Source organism: Littorina saxatilis, linkage group LG1, assembly GCF_037325665.1.
Source record: "Littorina saxatilis isolate snail1 linkage group LG1, US_GU_Lsax_2.0, whole genome shotgun sequence".
Taxonomy (NCBI): Eukaryota; Metazoa; Mollusca; class Gastropoda; order Littorinimorpha; family Littorinidae; genus Littorina; species Littorina saxatilis.
Window position 1 is genome coordinate 39,703,169 of NC_090245.1, and position 21,979 is coordinate 39,725,147.

Genomic DNA, 21,979 nt, shown 5'->3' on the forward strand with positions numbered 1-21,979 from the left:
AAATCAATGAAGAATGCCAGCAAGAAAGCACACACACACACACATAGAAGCCAACTGATTTATTTCAAAGAATATTTCTCAGGGGGTAAAAAGCATAACACATCATTGAAAAAAGTTTAACAGTTAGAGAATTAAGACATAATCAGAAATCCTATTTTGTTTTCTACTGCATGAAGAATGGTGACATAAACATAAATCAAGGGAGCGGAAAATGAACAAAGTTGGAGACAGTTTCAATACATTAGTCTACCTCTTTTACAACAATGTTACTAAATGTATACATACCATCTCACACAAGCTAAAACTTAAAGGCAGTGTTTCCTGTAAAAACAGTCATTATTTGCACGGAATAATGCCATATCTCCTTTTGCACACATACCAAATTGGCTTTTATGAGATCAATTCATTAAAAAAATTCTAACTGCACAGAAAACCATCAGAATGTTGATTTTTGTGTATGTTTTCAAGTGGAGATATGTACTGCCTTATCTGATGTTGGAAACCTGGCCAGATCTGTGAAATGGAAAAGTTCAGTATGTACATCAGTCTACCATTGACATGATAATGCTGCTGTCACTTATATTTCCCATGGACGGAATACATATATTGCTATACACCTGTGTGGAAAAAAGTTCAAAGCATTATCAAAATGTTTAAAGTGGCATTACTACTTTATTATTTTATGTTGACTGATGCACACACGTGCATATACTTCAAATATCATTAAGTTCAACACATGAGTTACAGTACATACTAGAAAAAAACTTTGACAAATATAAACAAACAATCATGTATGAAATTGGAATTCAAGTATTCTATTTCAAAAAGGAAAAAACCCAAGTCTAAACAGAAACAACCCATTAATAAACCCAATGCAACTCACAGTATCAGAGAAAAAACCCCTGCTCGATTGCCTTTCAAAAAAAGACGATTGAATTATAAAAATATCAATATTAATAATGTTAAAAAATTGTACCGGTGCACCTCCAATGTGAGGCCCTTCCGATGAGAGGACACCTCCATGAACACACCATTTGTAGTCCTTTGACCTATTAACTTTACGAAAAAATACGTGTAGTAAGAGACCACTTAATTGCAATGTAAGGACACTTAGCTCCGCATTCTTTCATCACATGTATGACTTACCGGTAACTTCAAAATGTTGAAAGTAAAAGTTAAATATAAAATCACAAGAGGTCGGACTGCAGATCCCCCAGAGCGTGGGTGAGTCGTTTGACCTTCTCCTCCATGCCCTTCTTGCTTTGTTCCGTCTCTCTCAGCAACTCTCGCATCTCTTCTTCCACCATCAGCACCTGAAAGCACAGCGAAAATGGATAGATCTACGAATGAGACATTTTAGGTGATGGACATTAGTGTATGCATTATAGTCGATGTGTCTAGCGATAGGTGTCCATACGCACTATTACCTTTACATGTGTGTATGTGTGTGTGTATGTGTGTGTGTATATGTGTGTGACCGTGTGTTAGTGTTAGGAAACGCTGCCGTTGGTGAACTTTGGTTCAGTTTTGTGTGTTGCATGTAGTTGACTTATTTGTACTTTGTGGGAAAGTACCGATATTATATTTTGTAAACACAATATTTATGTTTGGACGAGAATGCAGGTGAACTTTCTAGTCCTGTCAAAACAAGTTGTTTACCACGTTGTTTTGAGTCGTGGGTTCGTGGCGTTAGCTCGGATTAAGTGCGTCTGCATGCACTTTTGATGTACGTCACAGAGAATGTCACTATTCTAGTCCATGGACAGGTCATCTAATTTTAGTTGTATCATGTTCGGTCTGGAATATTCTCGAGATTGAGTATTTACTATATAGGCCAGCGCGATTTGTATGTTAAAAAGGCTTCTACTTTGAGTTCTGCTACGATGTGCAGTTGTATGTATGAAATGCTAAATAAATCCTCGAACTCAGAGGGCCCCAAAGGGTTTAAAATCGTGATCGTGATTGGTGTTTTTTGACCTTTCTGTGACCGTGATTGCCGAAATTTCCATTTCTGTGATCGTGATGGGACTTTGCCCCTGATCCGTGATGACAAAAAAATCAAGTCTCGTGATCGTGATTGTCATTTGTTTTTGTGATCGTGATGGGCATTATTGCAAAGCATTTTATTTTCAACGTACATTTTTCACAGCTGTATCACTCTATGAGTATGATCCTCTATTCGTCAAGGAGCTAATCCCGATTGAAGGGAAGCAACAACACATTCAGAAATATGATTTTGACAGCAATTGCTTCTCTTTAAGAGAACCAATCACAAAAAAAGAGATCCAATCAGAAGGCGAATTGCAAAAGTCTGCCAAACTTCATCCAATGGAAGGGCTTCGTGCTAAAGTTTTGAGTGCATTCAGTCAAATTCGAATTCGAAGATCAAAAATGGCGTGCAGCGGTACTGTCATCGAACTTGTTATATTTTGTGGATTCAAGCCAGACCAAAGCAGGCGGCGAGAATGCCTTCCTTGGTGGAAAGGTCAGGCTACGGGTCCGTCTTTCCGAAGACGAAATGTCAAGGTATGTCACCTATCAGGGCCGGACTAGGTAAGTACTAGCGGGGGGGGGTTTACAGTTGATGGTCCAGGGGTCAAGCCGAACGTTTTTTGATGTTTCTGGAGGGAAAGGAAGCCTCTCCTTGAACGAGAAAGGTAAATTCGACAGCAAGCTGTATAGGCAATGAAGAAGAATTGAGATTGTAAGGTCTCATACTTTTCATCACAAAAATCGTTGAAGAAAAATGTCTTTCGAAAGGGGGTGAGAGGGGATTTCTCCTCGGATTTCATGATGATCCAGATGCAACACCCCCCCCCCCTTCCCTCCCCCACAAAAATTAATATAAAACAAGAAGGGCAAAGCCCATACGACTCACATGCTTTACACATTTTTCCTACCAAAATACATGTGACCTTGACCCAAGGTCAAGGTCATCCAAGGTCATGCAACACAAAGCTGTTAATTCAAGACATAGGAAGTACAATGGTGCTTATTGGCTCTTTCTACCATGAGATATGGTCACTTTTAGTGGTTCACTACCTTATTTTGGTCACATTTCATAAGGGTCAAAGTGACCTTGACCTTGATCATATGTGACCAAATGTGTCTCATGATGAAAGCATAACATGTGCCCCACATAATTTTTAAGTTTGAAACCGTTATCTTCCATAGTTCAGGGTCAAGGTCACTTCAAAATATGTATACAATCCAACTTTGAAGAGCTCCTGTGACCTTGACCTTGAAGCAAGGTAAACCAAACTGGTATCAAAAGATGGGGCTTACTTTGCCCTATATATCATATATAGGTGAGGTATTGAATCTCAAAAACTTCAGAGAAAATGGGAAAAATATGAAAAATAGCTGTTTTTTAGGCAACATTTATGGCCCCTGCGACCTTGACCTTGAAGCAAGGTCAAGATGCTATGTATGTTTTTTGGGGCCTTGTCATCATACACCATCTTGCCAAATTTGGTACTGATAGACTGAATAGTGTCCAAGAAATATCCAACGTTAAAGTTTTCCGGACGGACGGACGACTCGGGTGAGTACATAGACTCACTTTTGCTTCGCATGTGAGTCAATAAAAAGTGTTTGGGAGGTACATGCTTAAGCCAGGGGGGGGAGGGGGTTGCGCAACCCCTGTAACCCCCCCCCCCCCCCCCCCCTAGTCCGGCCCTGTCTATGTTGCTCTATGACTGTTCTGAATGTAGGCAAAGATCTTGAAATTTGTTTAAGATCTTTGAGATTGATTGAGATCATTGACATTGTCGACATTGCCACGTCCGGCTGTCACTCGCTCAGTGTGACCTCGACTGGCTCGAGTCTGATCGAGTCTGCGTGTAGCCAAAACCGAAACTAGAAATGTGTTTTTCATCCCAGCAACGTGGACACGCTTGGCATAGATTCTAATTGTCGCTTCTTTGCATTAAGCTTGGATTTATTTTAGCGCCTGTAAACTTATCAACAATGGGTTAAATTCAGGAACTATGGCGGGGAGACGTGCCAGTTTGGGTCACTTGATCCTCATGTCAAAGTCGACCAAAGTCATGTTCGTTGGGGATTTTGTTATTATAGACTCTACCATCACACATACATGTACTTTAATTTCAATCCACCCAATAGTTATTGAGAAAATGGGTTTAAAAGATTTAGCTCTGGAAATGTGAAATTGTGCAAGTATATATTCATGTGTGTGAGTGAGGGTGTGGGAGTTGAATGTGTATGAGTGTATATTCCTTCCCCCACCTTCATGATTCCTAGACTGACCTTTAGTCAGGATTATAGACTCTACCATCACACATACATGTACTTTAATTTCAATCCACCCAATAGTTTTTGAGAAAAAGGGTTTAAAAGATTTAGCTCTGGAAATGTGAAATTGTGCAAGTATATATTCATGTGTGTGAGTGAGGGTGTGGGAGTTGAATGTGTATGAGTGCAGGGGCAGATTAGGGGGGGAGGGGGGTTACAGGGGTTCCGGACACTCCCCCCCCCCCCCCCGGCTGTCAAATTTTTTTTTTTAATAATACTAACTTTAAAAGAAATAATGAGTGGCTGCTGACACCAGTTGATCATGTTTAAAATCAAGGATAAGCCATAAATTGTTCATAAAATAGCTAAATCTCTTCTCCAACGGGGCCTTGCCCTCGACCCCAGGTTGTAACCCCCCTTCTGGCTTAACTGCTCCGCCCCTGGAGTGTATATTCCTGTGAGTGTCTGTATGAGAGAGAGAGAGAGAGAGCGAGAGAAAAAACAATGAAAACAACATTCTTGTTACTGATTACAAATCATGATATGTATTTCTATGTGTGTATGAAGAGAATTAAAAAAAAAAAAAAAAAAGTGCAACAGTTGTCACTTTGTGTTGAATAAACAATAGATCCAGAGGAGCGAATTACTGTGTGGTTGTGTTTACTTTGACACGTGCTTTCTGTACCTGCAACTTTTACCGTGACCGTGATTTGCCTCTGGTGTTCGTGATCATGAAAACAAAAATCAAGGTAACTGTGATTGTGAAAGCTAAAATTTCCCTTCCCGTGATCGTGATGATACCCCCCCTTTGGGGCCCTCAACTCAATTTGACGAGTTTTTGTCTGCTGCTGTGAAGACGGGCCACGTAGAATAAAAGAACACAACTAGTCTACGTATACGACATTTGAGAACTTTGTCAATCTCAAGTGTCGTGTAACAGTTAGTGTGTGTGTGTGTGTGTGTGTGTGTGTGTGTGTGTGTGTGTGTGTGTGTGTGAAACAATGCCAGCCAGCAAGCAGCTAGCCCGCCAGCAAGATGCACACTTGCATACATGTGCTACTCAGGCAGAAAAATATCCCACCTACACACCCCCCCCCCCCCCCCCCACACACACACACTGAGGTTCCTTCTTCCGACACACTCACAAAAAGTAACAATTCCCCTCAGAACACACAGACACAGAGGCATCCCCAACACACACACAAACATACAGACACCCCCCATCCTACACACACACACACACACACACACTGACTCTTTGTTCAGCCATGTCCAACTCTCTCTGTTTCTCATTGGTCATTTTGGCCATCTCCTCGCGGTGTGACCTTTCCACCGCCTCCAACTGGCGTCTGAACCCATCGTCCATCCCTCGCATCTTCTCAATGGCGAGACTGGAATATCAACGTTTTAATGAATAACAGGCAAACAACACACCGACTATGATAGAACAATTTGTTATGGTTTCAAAGTTAGCCTTGGTTGTGGTTTATGCTGATTGTCATGAGATAACTGAGAAATGTGTTCAACTGCAAGGCAAATGCTCAATTAACAAAGATACACTGAACTGTACTGCTGATAAGTATGCAGGTAGATCTTTGACGCAGCTGCTACATTCCTTTTACTAACTTTTTTCCAAGCTTTGAAATTCAGCACTGAAATTCATCACTAATAATTAAGCCACGATCTCTGACAGAAAAAAACCCTTAAAATGTGTTGCACGATTTCAACTTTAAAAATGTACATGTAAGTTTATGAATAAAGCATTAATTTAAGGTATTGTCCACTCAGTCTGTTCTTTAAAAAAAACAGACAAAAAGACCTATTTCACTGTGCACACTGAAATACACCAACCCTCAGTCGTACGTCCCAAAAACCTGAGCACTATGTACGCTTGTGAAAGATACAATCAAACTTGACGAAAAGAAACAAACAAGCATTACAGGTCAAGTCTTACTTTGCAGCCTCAATGGCTTTGTCGCGTTCCAGTTTGAGCGTCTTCTCCTTGTCGTGCCAGGTGGTCTGCATGTTGGTCACCTGTTTCTCAAGGTCGCTGATCAGGTCAGACTTCTCACGCCATCGAGCGCTGATTTGCCTGCAAACACAATTACAGCAGTCCCTCTCATGAACCGACACCCTTGGGCCATTGCCAACCTGTCCGTACATTGAAGGTGGTCGGTCCCCTCCCCTTTCCCTTCCGACATCACACACATACACACACACTGAGTGAGTCAGGTTATGATAGCCACAAAAACCAAACTCTCTCAGTGCATGAGCACTTAAGTTGCAATCTTGACCTGAGTACCAGCTGATTCCATTTCCGACCCTTATTGAATAAAGGATTGTCACCCTGTTTTGATCGACAAGAAACACTCTGGGATTACACACACATCCCCAAACCAATGTCCCCTGTACTGCCCAAAACTGCACAGAATGTACCCTACATGCAATTGTCCCATCATTCATTCTATCATCTGTACACTCTTGCATTTCGTCTCTGACAATCCCTCACTTTTGTTATACATAGTGGGCGGGGATGTAGCTCAGTCGGTAGCGCGCTGGATTTGTATCCAGTTGGCCGCTGTCAGCGTGAGTTCGTCCCCACGTTCGGCGAGAGATTTATTTTTCAGAGTCAACTTTGTGTGCAGACTCTCCTCGGTGTCCGAACACCCCCGTGTGTACACGCAAGCACAAGACCAAGTGCGCACGAAAAAGATCCTGTAATCCATGTCAGAGTTCGGTGGGTTATGGAAACACGAAAATATCCAGCATGCTTCCTCCGAAAACGGCGTATGGCTGCCTAAATGGCGGGGTAAAAAACCGGTCATACACGTAAAATTCCACTCGTGCAAAAAACCCACGAGTGTACATGGGAGTTTCAGCCCACGAACGCAGAAGAAGAAGAAGAAGTTATACATAGTACACTTATTATGTGAGTACTATATATGGCTTTTATGAAGACTATATTCTAAGAGCAAAGTTTGGATATGAACAGAAGTCTACTATATGAGAGAACAAAGAAAAACAAGTCGCGTAAGGCGAAAATACAATATTTAGTCAAGTAGCTGTCGAACTCACAGAACGCAATGCCATTTTTCAGCAAGACCGTATACTCGTAGCATCGTCAGTCCACCGCTCATGGCAAAGGCAGTGAAATTGACAAGAAGAGCGGGGTAGTAGTTGCGCTAAGAAGGATAACACGCTTTTCTGTACCGATCTTTGTTTTAACTTTCTGAGCGTGTTTTTAATCCAAACATATCATATCTATATGTTTTTGGAATCAGGAACCGACAAGGAATAAGATGAAAGTGTTTTTAAATTGATTTGGACAATTTAATTTTGATAATAATTTTTATATATTTAATTTTCAGAGCTTGTTTTTAATCCGAATATAACATATTTATATGTTTTTGGAATCAGCAAATGATGGAGAATAAGATAAACGTAAATTTGGATCGTTTTATAAATTTTTATTTTTTTTTACAATTTTCAGATTTTTAGTGACCAAAGTCATTGATTAATTTTTAGGCCACCAAGCTGAAATGCAATACCGAAGTCCGGGCTTCGTCGAAGATTACTTGACCAAAATTTCAACCAATTTGGTTGAAAAATGAGGGCGTGACAGTGCCGCCTCAACTTTCACGAAAAGCCGGATATGACGTCATCAAAGACATTTATAAAAAAAATGAAAAAAACGTTCGGGGATATCATACCCAGGAACTCTCATGTCAAATTTCATAAAGATCGGTCCAGTAGTTTAGTCTGAATCGCTCTACACACACACAGACACACAGACACACAGACACACGCACATACACCACGACCCTCGTTTCGATTCCCCCTCGATGTTAAAATATTTAGTCAAAACTTGACTAAATATAAAAAGAAAGTACAAGCAAAAAATAGGGAAAAAAGAAAGGAAACAAGAGGCGAAGCCTTCACGGCTCACGTAAGAAATCGACAAACAGTAACACAAACTCAATCACTCCCTCACACATACACACACACAGTAAGCATATGTGACACAGTGCAAGAGTGCGAGACACTAGATCTAAATCTGTCTGTCTGTAGCCTACTTACGGGGACACGATCGACTGCCAGATGGCCAGATCGACACTGCGCTTTCAACAGCGCTTCCTCGCGCAGACACTGGAAACACGCTGTGCAGATTAACCTGTAGGAAATCTCCTTTGGTATCTTCTTTATCTATTTTTCTGGAGCTACGAAACCGAACAATGTGAAATCCTCTTCTCCGAATCGGCGAACTGCAGCTCGGTGATAACTGTATCTATACCACAATCCTTCACGCGATCTGACCTAACCTTGACCCCTGACCTGGTCTACATACCACACACGTACGACACAAACCAGTCAGCTGTTTTTACCCCCCCCAAAAAAAACCACCACCCATTTTCTTTGGATACACACTTTAACTACATACGTTCCGACAAAATGTTGATCATTGCTTCAATACTTTGAAGCTGTTGCTTGAATAATAACCAGGTAAAATTAGTATTTCGGTGTTCAGTCAAATGTTAAAGTTTCTACCACAGACATACATACATACGCACGCACGCACAGACAGACACAAGTTAGCATCGCATATGCTACACTTACGTGAGCCAAAAAGCAAGACAGACAGAAATAAAGAGAGAAAGAGGAAAGAGAGAATTAAAAAAAGAAAGAAAGAAAGAAAGAAAGAAAGAAGAAAAACAACAACATCTTTATGGAAAAGAGTGAAAGAAAGAAAAGCAAAACACAAACGACACAATTCTAGAAAGAATATCAGAAATAAAAAAAATAAAAATAGAAAGGGAAAAACCAACCACAACAGAAAGAATAATGAAAGAGGGAGAACAAACAAACAAAGGAAGAAAGAAAGAACGAAAAACACACATACTGGTGAGTCTGTCGTGTAGTGTCCAGTTCTTTTTGCAGTGAGGCCACTTCTTGCTTCAGTTCACTCTTTCTGCTCTGGGCTTCTTCCAACAACTCCTGCAAAAATAAATTATCCAGAACCAAAACAATAAGATAGGCGTATTTATGGAATATTTCATCAAATACAAAACTACACACTTAGAAGTATTTAGATATCATGGTTTTTCAAGTGAATAAACAACATACACAAACACACTACTTTTAATAATAATGAGAAAATATTAACAACTTCATTTTGGCGAAGTTTTTTTCTCTCAAACGAAAGAGCAAATGATAAACTACTGAAAAGGAAGAATATTCCTACCAGAGAAATGTTGGTGCAAGTTTATTTGAAGTTTACGCATGCGCTACAGGTCTGAACATACAAACATGCTCTCTCTTTCAGAGAGAGAGAGAGAGAGAGAGAGAGAGAGAGAGAGAGAGAGAGAGAGAGAGAGAGAGAGAGAGAGAGAGAGAGAGAGAGAGAGAGAGAGAGAGAGAGAGAGAGAGAGAGAGAGAGAGAGAGCAGGGGGGGGAGACAAACAGACAGACAGAGAGAGAGAGAGAGAGAGAGAGAGAGAGAGAGAGAGAGAGAGAGAGAGAGCGGGGGGGGAGACAGACAGACAGAGATAGACTGACAGAGAGAGAGAGAGAGAGAGAGAGAGAGAGAGAGAGAGAGAGAGAGAGAGAGAGAGAGAGAGAGAGAGCGATAGAGAGAGGCAGAGAGTGAGACAGAGAGAAAGAGAGAGAGAGAGAGAGAGAGAGAGAGAGAGAGAGAGAGAAAGAGAGAGAGAAAGAGAGAGAGAGAGAGACGGACAGACAGTCCAACAGACAGACCAATAGAGAGAGAGCGGGGGGGGGGGGATAAACAGACAGACAGAGATAGACTGACAGAGAGAGACAGAGAGAGAAAGAGACAGAGAGAGAGAGCAAGAGAGAGAGAGAGAGAGAGGGAGGGAGAGAAAGAGCGAGAGAGGAAAAGAGAGAGGGAGACGGATGGCCAGACAGAGACAGACAGACAGATGGACGGACGGACAGAGACAGACAGACAGATGGATGGACGGACAGAGACAGACAGATGGATGGACGGACAGAGCCAGACAGATGGATGGACGGACAGAGACAGACAGATGGACGGACAGAGACAGACAGACGGATGGCCAGACAGAGACAGACAGATGGACGGACAGAGACAGACAGATGGATGGACGGACAGAGACAGACGGATGGCCAGACAGAGACAGATAGATGGCCAGACAGAGACAGACAGATGGACGGACAGAGACAGACAGATGGACGGTCAGACCGTCGGACGAAAGGACAGACGGTCAGACAAACACACACAAATGTTGAGCACCTGTGTATCTTGCAAAGCGGCCCTCTCCTCACTGAGTTGTTCCTCCAGTGATCTCTGTGTCTGCAGCATCTCTTCCCTCAGCTCCCGAATCTGTTCATCTCGCTCCAGCACGCCCTGAAACACCACGTAGCTCTTCAAACAAACACACAAGACAGAGGGAAGAATGACCATTTGACTGCTGTTTGATTGCAAGTAGAGCAGAGCGGGTGTGTGCACGTGTGTGTGAGGAGAGGGGGGGGGGGGGGTTGTGGTGGTAGTGGTGGGTGTGTCCATTCAACAGAAAATCAAACAGATATGAAGTTCATTGACTAACCTCTTTCAGTTTGCGTATTGTCTCAGTTTGGTCATCCACCATCTTGGTTTTGATCCTCACCAAATCTGTCTCTTTCTGCAAATAATAATAATAATAATAATAATAATAATAACACATGTAATAATGATACAACTACTGCTACTACTAATATATATTGCAGGTGTGTGTCATCTTTAAAGATACCTTTAGGCAGACAGTGGAGCCCCCTCCTTTCAAGACCCCCTCTCTTCTAACACCCTGTTTTCTAACATTTTCTCTTCATTACCTTTGTCAATTTACCTCCATTTTAAGACCCTGACACCGGCACGGTTGGCCTAGTGGTAAGGTGTCCGCCCCGTGATCGGGAGGTCGTGGGTTCGAACCCCGGCCGGGTCATACCTAAGACTTTAAAATTGGCAATCTAGTGGCTGCTCCGCCTGGCGTCTGGCATTATGGGATATAGTGCTAGGACTGGTTGGTCCGGTGTTAGAATAATGTGACTGGGTGAGACATGAAGCCTGTGCTGCGACTTCTGTCTTGTGTGCCGCACGTTAAATATCAAAGCAGCCCAGCCCTGATATGGCCCTTCGTGATCGGCTGGGCGTTAAGCAAACAAACAAACAAAATAAGACCCTGACCTTTTGATGAGACTTATATTTTTCTGATTGTTGAAGGTCTTAAAACGGGGGTTCCACTGTACTGCTAGTCTGGAAATCTATCACCACACAGGCAGACGCATTTAGGGGCACAGCCCCTGACATTCCCTTGAACAATGAAAAACAAGTCGCGTAAGGCGAAAATACAATATTTAGTCAAGTAGCTGCCATTTTTCAGCAAGACCGTATACTCGTAGCATCGTCAGTCCACCGCTCATGGCAAAGGCAGTGAAATTGACAAGAAGAGCGGGGTAGTAGTTGCGCTAAGAAGGATAGCACGCTTTTCTGTACCTCTCTTTGTTTTAACTTTCTGAGCGTGTTTTTAATCCAAACATATCATATCTATATGTTTTTGGAATCAGGAACCGACAAGGAATAAGATGAAAGTGTTTTTAAATTGATTTGGACAATTTAATTTTGATAATAATTTTTATATATTTAATTTTCAGAGCTTGTTTTTAATCCGAATATAACATATTTATATGTTTTTGGAATCAGCAAATGATGGAGAATAAGATAAACGTAAATTTGGATCGTTTTATAAATTTTTATTTTTTTTTACAATTTTCCGATTTTTAATGACCAAAGTCATTAATTAATTTTTAAGCCACCAAGCTGAAATGCAATACCGAACCCCGGGCTTCGTCGAAGATTACTTGACCAAAATTTCAACCAATTTGGTTGAAAAATGAGGGCGTGACAGTGCCGCCTCAACTTTCATGAAAAGCCGGATATGACGTCATCAAAGACATTTATCAAAAAAATGAAAAAAACGTTCGGGGATTTCATACCCAGGAACTCTCATGTCAAATTTCATAAAGATCGGTCCAGTAGTTTAGTCTGAATCGCTCTACACACACACACACACACACACACACACACGCACGCACATACACCACGACCCTCGTTTCGATTCCCCCTCGATGTTAAAATATTTAGTCAAAACTTGACTAAATATAAAAATAATCCTCCCAAAAACAAGAAATAAGATTCTACTGCCTAAAGCCAGTCAGTAAAGGAACAATTCCTACTCCTTGGGAAGGGAGACAATTTCGCCAAACTCACCTCGAGTTGTTTTTTCAGGGTTGCCACCTCTTGGTTCAGTGTGTCGATCTTGGCTTCCAAGCGTCCGCGGTCTTGTGACAGGGAGGCTCCTGTGTAGAGAGACCATCATGCTCAGCGATAATTGCAACACCATTTTGTACTTACTATAGATGTACTGTTATCATTAGAAACACAACTGTAGTTGTTGTTGGTCTTGTTGTTTATTGTTGTTATTGCGGATGTCATATACACACACACATTTGCAGACATGTGATGTTTTCTCGCAACTTGTTGCCCTAACTGTTCACATGGCAGACTTTCAAACCAACTTTCCCGCAACTTTAGCTGATTTGAAGTCGCTCCTGGGTAGGCTGACGCCGATTAATTTAAGTTCCGATTTACCAGTTACTTGAAAACTCAATTGATTGCAGATGCTCGACTCCTCAGCAACTTATATACAAGTGATTTACCGCAGACTTCCCGAGTGAGTTCGCTCTATCCGGAAAACAACTAAGGATAAGCCCGAATGTGCAAATCAGCTGAGAATCGTTCCTTTAACATCAGTCAGCAGGGGCGGATCAGTTGCTGTGTAAGGGGGGGGGCACTTTGAATCAAAAGTGAATGTGATGGGCGCGAAGCGCCCGAATTTGCCAGGGGGGTCCGGGGGCATGCCCCCCCCGGAAAAAATTTTTGCCCAAAGAAGCAAAATGGTGCCATTTGGTGCCATTTGAACTTAGAAATGGTCATAGAATCAGCATAGAAAAATCTTTTTTTTCTTCTTCTTTTTTTTTTTTTCGGGGGGGGGGGGGGGGGCACGTGCCCCCTGTGCCCCCCCCCCCCCCTCGTCCGCCCCTGGTCAGCGCTGTTCACATGGGCAGCGATTTTCAACAGACTTGCTTGTGACAAAAATCCATTGAAAGTTGTGGGAATGTTGGTTGCAAGTCTGCAATGTGAACAGCACTTGTGGAGAAAAAGAGAGATGACGCCTCTCCCCTACCTCCAGCATACGACGTCCTCCCCGCTCCCCCGCTCACACACACACACACACACACACACATACACACAAACACACCTTGCTGAGCTAACTCATGTCCCCACAGTCTCCGTTCAGCCTTCAGCCCCTCGATCACTGACTCCTGAGCGTGCACTGTAGACTGCATGCGCACATTCTCCTGAAATGAATAAAATAAATGTGACATCATCATCATCATCATCATCATCATCATCATCACCATTGTTTTTGTGTCATTGAAGAGATCTTTACCGTAGTCATCTTCGTCTTTCTGAAAATCATCACAAGCATCATTATTGTCGCCGAAACGTTAAATTCATCGTCTTCATCATCGAAATGATCATCATCATCATCTTCAAATCAACTGCAATCAGAGCTAGTGATATCAGAAAGAAGCGAGAGGGGATACAATTGAATGGGGAATAAGCCAAGAATAATTTACATATTTATTCGTTACACACAAGGCTAAAGATTTTCTTTAAAGCGTTTCACCCAGTCCGGTCAACGGACTGAACTGAACTGAATTGAACTGTTCGCTCTCCAATAAGTTAGGTGTACTACATAGTTCCGAAAAGTGGACTGTCAAAAATATTAAAGAGAGAGAGAGAGAGAGAGAGAGAGAGAGAGAGAGAGAGAGAGAGAGAGAGAGAGAGAGAGAGAGAGAGAGAGAGAGAGAGAGAGAGAGCATGCATTCTTATTGTTAGTACGCTTGCTTGCTGAATTTTGTTGTTGTTGTTATTGACTGTGTGTGCTTGTTCTTATTGCTATGATGGGTTAGTTGCTTGTATTTGTCTATGTCATGATTTGTATTTCGTGTGTGTGTGTGAGGTGTTTCTTGGAATTGTAAAGCGCCTGCCGCGTGAGCCGAGAAAATTTTCCCTCTTTATCTTTGCTGCGCTGGCGGCAAAACCCCAACCGCGCGGAGGTGTTTTCAGACACATCGTATACACGTAGGGTGTATAAAAAAGTGATTTATTATTATTTTTATGTGTGTGTGTGTGTGTGTGTGTGTGTGTGTATGTGTGTGTGTCGTGTATGTGTGTGTGTGCGTGCGTGCGCGCGGGCGCGTGTGTGTGTGAGCATGCGTGTCTGTGCGTGTGTGTGTGTGTGTGTGTGTGTGTGTAGGTGTGTGTGTATGTCAGCGTGTGTGTGTGTGCGCGCACACTTTTTCGCATTTTGCTTTGTTTGAATGCAATGAATCAACAATAAAACCTCGTTAGTTGCACAAGGTCAAAATACATACTGATGTCTCTTATTTCTTGTTTATTTTTGACTCCTTAGGAAGTGTCGCAATGCCTTATTTATTTAATCGCACTGAATCGATTGTCAAAAACAAATTTAAGTCTGAATGGAGAAATCTCATTTACTGACCAAAAATCTAATAAAATGGAGACTCATAATTCTAGGTCTCTTAATTTCTCCTCGTGTGTGGCATTTCCAGAAAGGCCAAAAAACATGTCACATTGGACACTGATGCATACAGAAACAAGTCGAGTGAAGCGATATAAAAACATTTAGTCAAGATCAACACCACAAATCAATCATTGCCGAGACGACATTCAGATAGTCTCGGCTAACCATACCAAAGACCGAGACGGGTCACGCTCGCGAAGCACACTTCCGTAGTATAGTAGATCTGGGTGCGTCTCAGAAACTGATCCTTTTGTGTGTGCCATAATCAAATTAGCCCACAATTGAAACATACTGAATTTTAAATCATGATATTGGTATTTTTGAGAAGTAAAATGAATAAAGAAATAGTACAAACAAAACTGAGTATTTTGCATGATTATTATGAAGGTTGTTTTGCGAAAGAAATGATTAAATGCGTGAAAAATGGAGGTCTGATCTGTGACATGAACCATCAACTAGTTTTGTACCTCACTACAAGAATCGTTTAGAATGTCCAAGGACTGCTATTTTTGTTATGTGTGTTTGGTTTAAGTGTACTTGACAGTTGAAATGTTATTTTGTCCACAGAATTGTTTTTTTAAACGAAATTAATCGCTTGAAAGTTTGCCATCACTGTCGTAACATAGGTTTCCACACGCGTGCAACAGCAACAAGTCCTAAATTTGAACTTTAGAATTTGCATATTCATCTTCAACACGATCTTGACATGAAAGGGCATAGAAACTCGCTAAGTTAAATGTTATTTAAGTATTATTTTCTCAAAATTGCATCTGCAAACTAAGTTGAAAGTTGCGCAATATGACATGCTTCTTCAAAATTCCGTTACGATGGTGAACGGTTTTGCAAATAATGTTCAGAGTTTTGAAGAAAGATTAGAACTATTTTGCGCGTAGTGACTTAGAGGTGCGGGTGACTACGCATGCGCAGTTACAGAGAGAAATAGTGCAGGTTCCAGCAGCGAAGAAAGATTTCGAGAATGTTTCCGAAGTCTGTGATTTTGTTACGACAGTGATCAACACCCAAGGTTCTTAAGAAAAGGTGAGTTTTTGCTGCTATGATATTCTATGAAGTGAAAAATTAGGCTAAACATTTGTTAATAATAGTTTTTCTTTCGATTTCACGTAGTCAAAACTTGACTAAATGTTTTAACATAGAGGGGGAATCGAAACGAGGGTCGTGGTGTATGTGTGTGTATGTGTCTGTTTGTCTGTGCGTGTGTGTGTGTAGAGCGATTCAGACTAAACTACTTGACCGATCTTTATGAAATTTGACATGAGAGTTCCTGGGTATGATATCCCCGGACGTTTTTTTCTTTTTTTCGACAAATACTTTTGATGACGTCATATCCGGCTTTTTGTAAAAGTTGAGGCGGCACTGTCACACCCTCATTTTTCAATTAAATTGATTGAAATTTGTGTAAAGCAATCTTCGACGAAGACCGAACTTCGGTATTGCATTTCAGCTTGGTGGCTTAAAAATTAATTAATGACTTTGGCCATTAAAAATCTGAAAATTGTAATAATTTTTTTTTTTATATATAAAACGATCCACATTTACGTTCATCTTATTTTACATCATTTCCTGATTCCAAAAACATATAAATATGTTATATTTGGATTAAAAACAAGCTCTGAAAATTAAAAATATAAAAAATTATGATCAAAATTAAATTTCCGAAATCCATTTAAAGGAACGGTAAGTGTCAATGTTTTCTTTAATTGTAAAAGTTGTATGTTCAATGGAATGGTAAGTCTGAACAAAATAATTACTTTATTTTGTTTTTAGCCAGTGAATGTGGATGCATCAAAATCTTGATAGACATTAAACAAATTCATGTTAGTGAAACTAGTACACATATTGCATCAATCTTTAGTTGAAATCGCAGGTACTTGCATGTTTCAGGTGCAAGAGATTCGACCTGATGAACTGGTGGTAACGTTCCTTCGAAGGAAACCGGAGGGGAACTACTATTGCTTTCCAGGGATCGATGATATTTTCTTTGTCCCTACATCTGATGCAACCATGATTCGTGACCCCACCTTCAATGCCAGGGGGCATTATTTCTTTTAAAATAAATTAATTAACTGCAAGTGGCAACTGTTCTATATGTAACCAATGCCTTTGGTTTATTGTCTTAACAATTGAATGAACCACTTTTAAACATTTGCATTCTTCATGTCAAACCTTATAATACATGTCTGGTTGTTCGTTTCCGAGTTACGTCGGTGATGAACTTTTCATTAATGTTTCTCTTTTTTGGGGCAAAGTTTGCTTGATTTTGTCCAGCTTTTTTTCTTTCTGTTCCTGTTTTAGTGTTTGGCATTTTACCTAAGAAGAATCTGGTTGCAAAATCAGCTTCATTTAGTAAAGTTTGTGGGAAAAAGCATAACCGTTTCTTTGTTACAAAAGTGATGTTTCCATGTTACATCGGTGACCATTTTGCATTCTTTTGGGATAACTTTCTAACATTTTGTCTTGGAGCAACAAATCTTTGTATATATGCTATTGTGAAGGTTAAATGTCAATAAGACTGAATGAATGCCATGTATCAACATGTTCTGATCAGGATATCATTAATTAATTTTCATTTTTGTATTGAAATTTTGACGAATGCATGGAACTTTGAAAAAAACATTATTTTGTTGTTTGCATGTAGTCATTTCATATTGAACTCTATAATGGCTTGTGATTCAACAATAATAACTGAATAAAAGTCGTTTTCAGCCTTATAAATGCAGTTTTTTTGTCTTTTATTGTATCCATGTTACACGGGTGATTTTGCACACATGGTCCAAATAATGCTCAATATATGGCAAACTAAAGGCAATGTTATATTTTTTCTTGTTTAAACTGAAAAGGTACACCCTGAGAAGTGTGTAAATAGTATTATCAACGTTTTCTGGGAAGATTTTACTTTTGGTGATAATGTCACAAACAGAGGACGAGATTCTGAGACGCACCCATCTACTCACTGAATTATACGTACCGTATTTTCCGGGTTACAAGGTAGTATTTTCTTTCATTCTGAGCACATTTTTAGAGTAAACACGACATATCTATATATTTTTGAATTCAGGAGAAGATGAGGAATACAATGAAATCAATTTAAAATCTGTTTGCGAAAAATCGATTTTAATGACAACTTTAATGAGCAAATTCATAAATTAATTTTTAAGCCTCTAAGCTGAAATGCAATAATAAAGTCCAATTCTTCGTCGAAGATTACTTGACCAAAATTTCAACCAATTTGGTTGAAAAATGACAGCATGACAATGCTGCCTCAACTTTTACAAAAAGCCGAATATGACGTCATCAAAGACATTTATAAAAAAAAAAGAAAAATACGTCTGGGGATATCATACCCAGGTACTCTCATGTAAAGTTTTATGAAGATAGGTCCAGTGGTTTCTCTGAATCGCTCTATACACACACACACATACACCACGACCCTCATCTCGATTCCCTGTCTATGTTAAAACATTTAGTAAAAAAAAAAGGATCGATGAACAAAAAGCAACAACAACAAAAGCAAAGAAGGAACAACTTTTTTCAAGTCAAATAAAAATTAAACTCGAACATGTGAAAAAAAGCTGACGAAGAGAAACATGAAGACGATCGACTAATTGGTTTTCTTTTCTTTTTTTGAACCTCTCTCATCCATTTGTTTTCCGGCGAAACACAAAAATGTTTCACAACTAAAACTAATTAGAAAATGGCGCAGATGACATGGCGCTGATACACATCGAAAGGTTCGAACAGTTCTCTGATGCTCTGAATGCAGAGGGCCTCCGTCCACCACACGATTTATCGCTGTTGAAAACAACAATTATCTTTCTTGAAACCGCCATTAAAGTAAAGCACGGTGGGTTAAAGCAGCATTGAAAGGAAAAGGCAGTTGGTTGTATCTCTCTGCAAACGCTCCAGCCAATCTCAGTGCTCCTACTCCCGTGTCGGCCAATGGTGTGTGATACTGCTTCTTTGCCGTATACATGTAGATATGGCTTTGTGTGTATCCAATAATCGTTGTCGTTGTGTTTGTGTTTGTTCCATAAATAATGCGATGTGATGCCAAAAGAAAAATCTTCATGATTATACACAACGCAAATGGACATTGGAAATTTCTTATCTATCCTACCTTGCTTTAAGTGCTTTGGTTGTTGTTGTTTTATCTCAGTTATTTGAATGCTTTTTATGCTCGTTTAATTTGTGCTGGTGGGTTTTAGAATGAATTTGTAAAGCGCCTCGAGCCAATTGATGGGACTCGCGCTATAGAAAAGTTATTTATTATTATTATTATTACCTTATCTTATCTTATCATGCTGTATAAGCGCAACAGTCGACCTTACCGGATGCATGCTACGGTTTTCAACTGCAAGTGGACGACAGACAGTCTCAAGTGACGATGACCAAGAGAGTGTTCGCCTCTTTTCATTCTTCTTCTGCGTTCCCGAGCTTTCTACCCGCAGAAGGCATCGGTGAGAGTTTTGCAAGCAACACTGTGTTTTTACCTTCGAGGATGTGCGTGCTAGGTATTTGTGTGTTTCCAAGTCCCTACATATACAATTCCGCTAGAAACTCGGGATGTTTAACGCGCGCATTGGCTTTTTGTATGTATTTGAACACGAATTAAAGGCGGTATGGTTCCGTCCGATTAGATTGACTCTGCACTTAAAGACATACGATATTGATTAAAACAAACAAACAAAGAAGACGTCTTTTTTTGTACCCTCTCTTTCGAAGTGAAATCTCTGACGACAAAATCCAAACAAAGAATTTACAGAACGAAGTTTGTCTCGGTGACTTCAGCATATCAGCAGAAGAAAATTTAATCATAGGGTCACCGCCTGACTGTGCATGTATCATTATCATGGTATATCCTTTACGTTGACTCTGCGAAATGCAGAAAAATCCCCGTGGCAAAAACTGTCTGTTGAGCAATAACTGGCCGCGAGACCCGCAAATAGCGCATTCCGAGCATCAGAGCCATACGAGGTAGTCCACTTCTTCTGACGTATTGAGCGGGCCGCTCGAGGAAGGCTCAGGTACTGTGAGTGGTGGATCAAGCTGACATGGTGACAAGGGGAAAGAAAACTAATCTCTCTCTCTCTCTCTCTTTTCCTCTCTCTCTCTTTTTCCCCTCGCTCTCTCTCTCTTTCTCTCGTGCGACGACTTGTCAACACTACGAGCAGTCTAGCTAAATCTTTCTTTCTTTATTTGGTGTTTAACGTCGTTTTCAACCACGAAGGTTATATCGCGACGGGGAAAGGGGGGGGGGGGGGGAGATGGGACAGAGCCACTTGTTAATTGTTTCTTGTTCACAAAAGCACTAATAAAAAAATTGCTCCAGGGGCTTGCAACGTAGTACAATGTATTACCTTACTGGGAGAATGCAAGTTTCCAGTACAAAGGACTTAACATTTCTTACATACTGCTTGACTAAAATCTTAACAAACATTGACTATATTCTATACAAGAAACACTTAAACAAGGGTAAAAGGAGAAACAGAATCCGTTAGTCGCCTCTTACGACATGCTGGGGAGCATCGGGTAAATTCTTCCCCCTAACCCGCGGGGGGTGTCTAGCTAAATGAAACATGTCTCTCTGTCTGGCCTTTCACCCACACTACACTGTGCCAGTGGTACCACCTTTTAAGACCTCGCAAAAATCTGAGAGACTCAGGTCTCAAACCTGAAGGAGTTTTAAAAGGAAGCCAAATTTACAAAAGTTATGAACAGCAAATTTATATAAAAAAAATATTAAAAAAAAAAGATTCTAAAAAATAAAAAAATAAAAAAAAATAAAAAAAGCAATACAAACAAAAGAAATAACTTGTTTTGAGTTTCTTGGATGAGAGCATTATTCCCACTTGAACCTCTCGTCAAAAAGGGGGGCTTCATTGGGCGATGACAATAAACTCAAAACTTCAGGCGTCGCTCGATTTCTCCCTAGTTCGAATGTACTGTAAGTATTACCGCAGCTATCACGTCCTTGAGAGGTCAAGGTCAAAATCAAGACACAGCAGACGCCTACAATGTCCGTGGAGACTAGACAGAGCTAGAAGTATTTCAAAGATAAATTGCTACTTGGCAACTACCAATTAATTTCTTTTTCTTTCCTTTTTGCGAGGATGCCAGTACATCAGCAAAATTGTCTTGGCGACACTTTGGCAATACACTATGCCTGAGGTACTCAGATGGTCTTTTCGGTCGTCATCACTATCATTATTCGCAAGTCGTGGAGACAAAAAGACGAGGGGAAAGAAATAAAAGTTGAGAAAAAATACTGACATTATGTTGTACAGGTGCCCGGTGACAAATGCTGTACATGTCTTTTTTTTCTTCTCCTTCTTTATGTTTTTTGGGAGGGGGGGGGGGGGGAGTGGAGTGACATTTAAACAAAAAGTTAGTGTGTGTTACTAGTAGTTTTCTCTCTTACATAGCGATCTCTGCAATCTGGAGTTGAACACGAGAGTGAATAACTTGAACAGACACATCAGGTTCTCTTAGAATTTGAACAGAGAGACAGAGAAACAGACAGAGAGATAGACAGAAAGATAGACGGACAATCAGACAGACACACGATGTGCAAAACTATTTTGCATTTGCACGGGTGAACAGCTCAGATCATGGGTAATTTTAACACCTTCACATTTAAATGCTTATTTTATAGCCATCCATTGAATTGAGAAGAAAACAAAGCATACTAAACTGCTAAGCATGAATCAAACAATAAGAAAATAAAAAGAACCAACAACATCGTTTTGTATGTGTGGGTAGTAAACACGTTTTATTTACAAAACACGGCGGAAAAAGGCGACAAATTTGTTGCACAGCGACAGGTCACTTTCTTCAACCAAGGCCAGTACTTTCATACATGACAAAGGAAAGCAAATATGGCCTGAATAATAAAGTTATAGTGTTCCTTTGCGTGTCTGAGTGATAAACTGTTTTAACCAACTCTCTTCTGAAACGTAATTGCACTCAGCAGATTTGTCTTCCGCTCATAACTTTCGTGTCACACGGTCTTTGCGACAAAC

The 21,979-nt window shown here is 40.5% G+C and overlaps 1 protein-coding gene across 2 annotated transcripts in view; it reads right to left on the minus strand.

The window, feature by feature from the left end:
* Nucleotides 1–44: 44 nt before the first annotated feature.
* Nucleotides 45–21,979, minus strand: part of LOC138969574 (leucine-rich repeat and coiled-coil domain-containing protein 1-like) — a 48,770-nt gene continuing 26,835 nt past the window's right edge. The window contains exons 5-13 of one of the 2 annotated variants that reach the window (XM_070342431.1): nt 13,590–13,689; nt 12,539–12,627; nt 10,839–10,913; nt 10,526–10,639; nt 9,152–9,246; nt 6,209–6,346; nt 5,510–5,645; nt 1,147–1,313; nt 45–513 (exon numbers count right to left, since the gene is read on the minus strand). In XM_070342431.1, coding sequence (XP_070198532.1) covers nt 1,188–1,313; nt 5,510–5,645; nt 6,209–6,346; nt 9,152–9,246; nt 10,526–10,639; nt 10,839–10,913; nt 12,539–12,627; nt 13,590–13,689 — 873 coding nt within the window. In that variant the 3' untranslated portion in view covers nt 45–513; nt 1,147–1,187. Of the gene's footprint in view, nt 1,314–5,509; nt 5,646–6,208; nt 6,347–9,151; nt 9,247–10,525; nt 10,640–10,838; nt 10,914–12,538; nt 12,628–13,589; nt 13,690–21,979 lie in introns of both variants that reach the window. The other variant, XM_070342422.1, reaches the window with a different exon arrangement.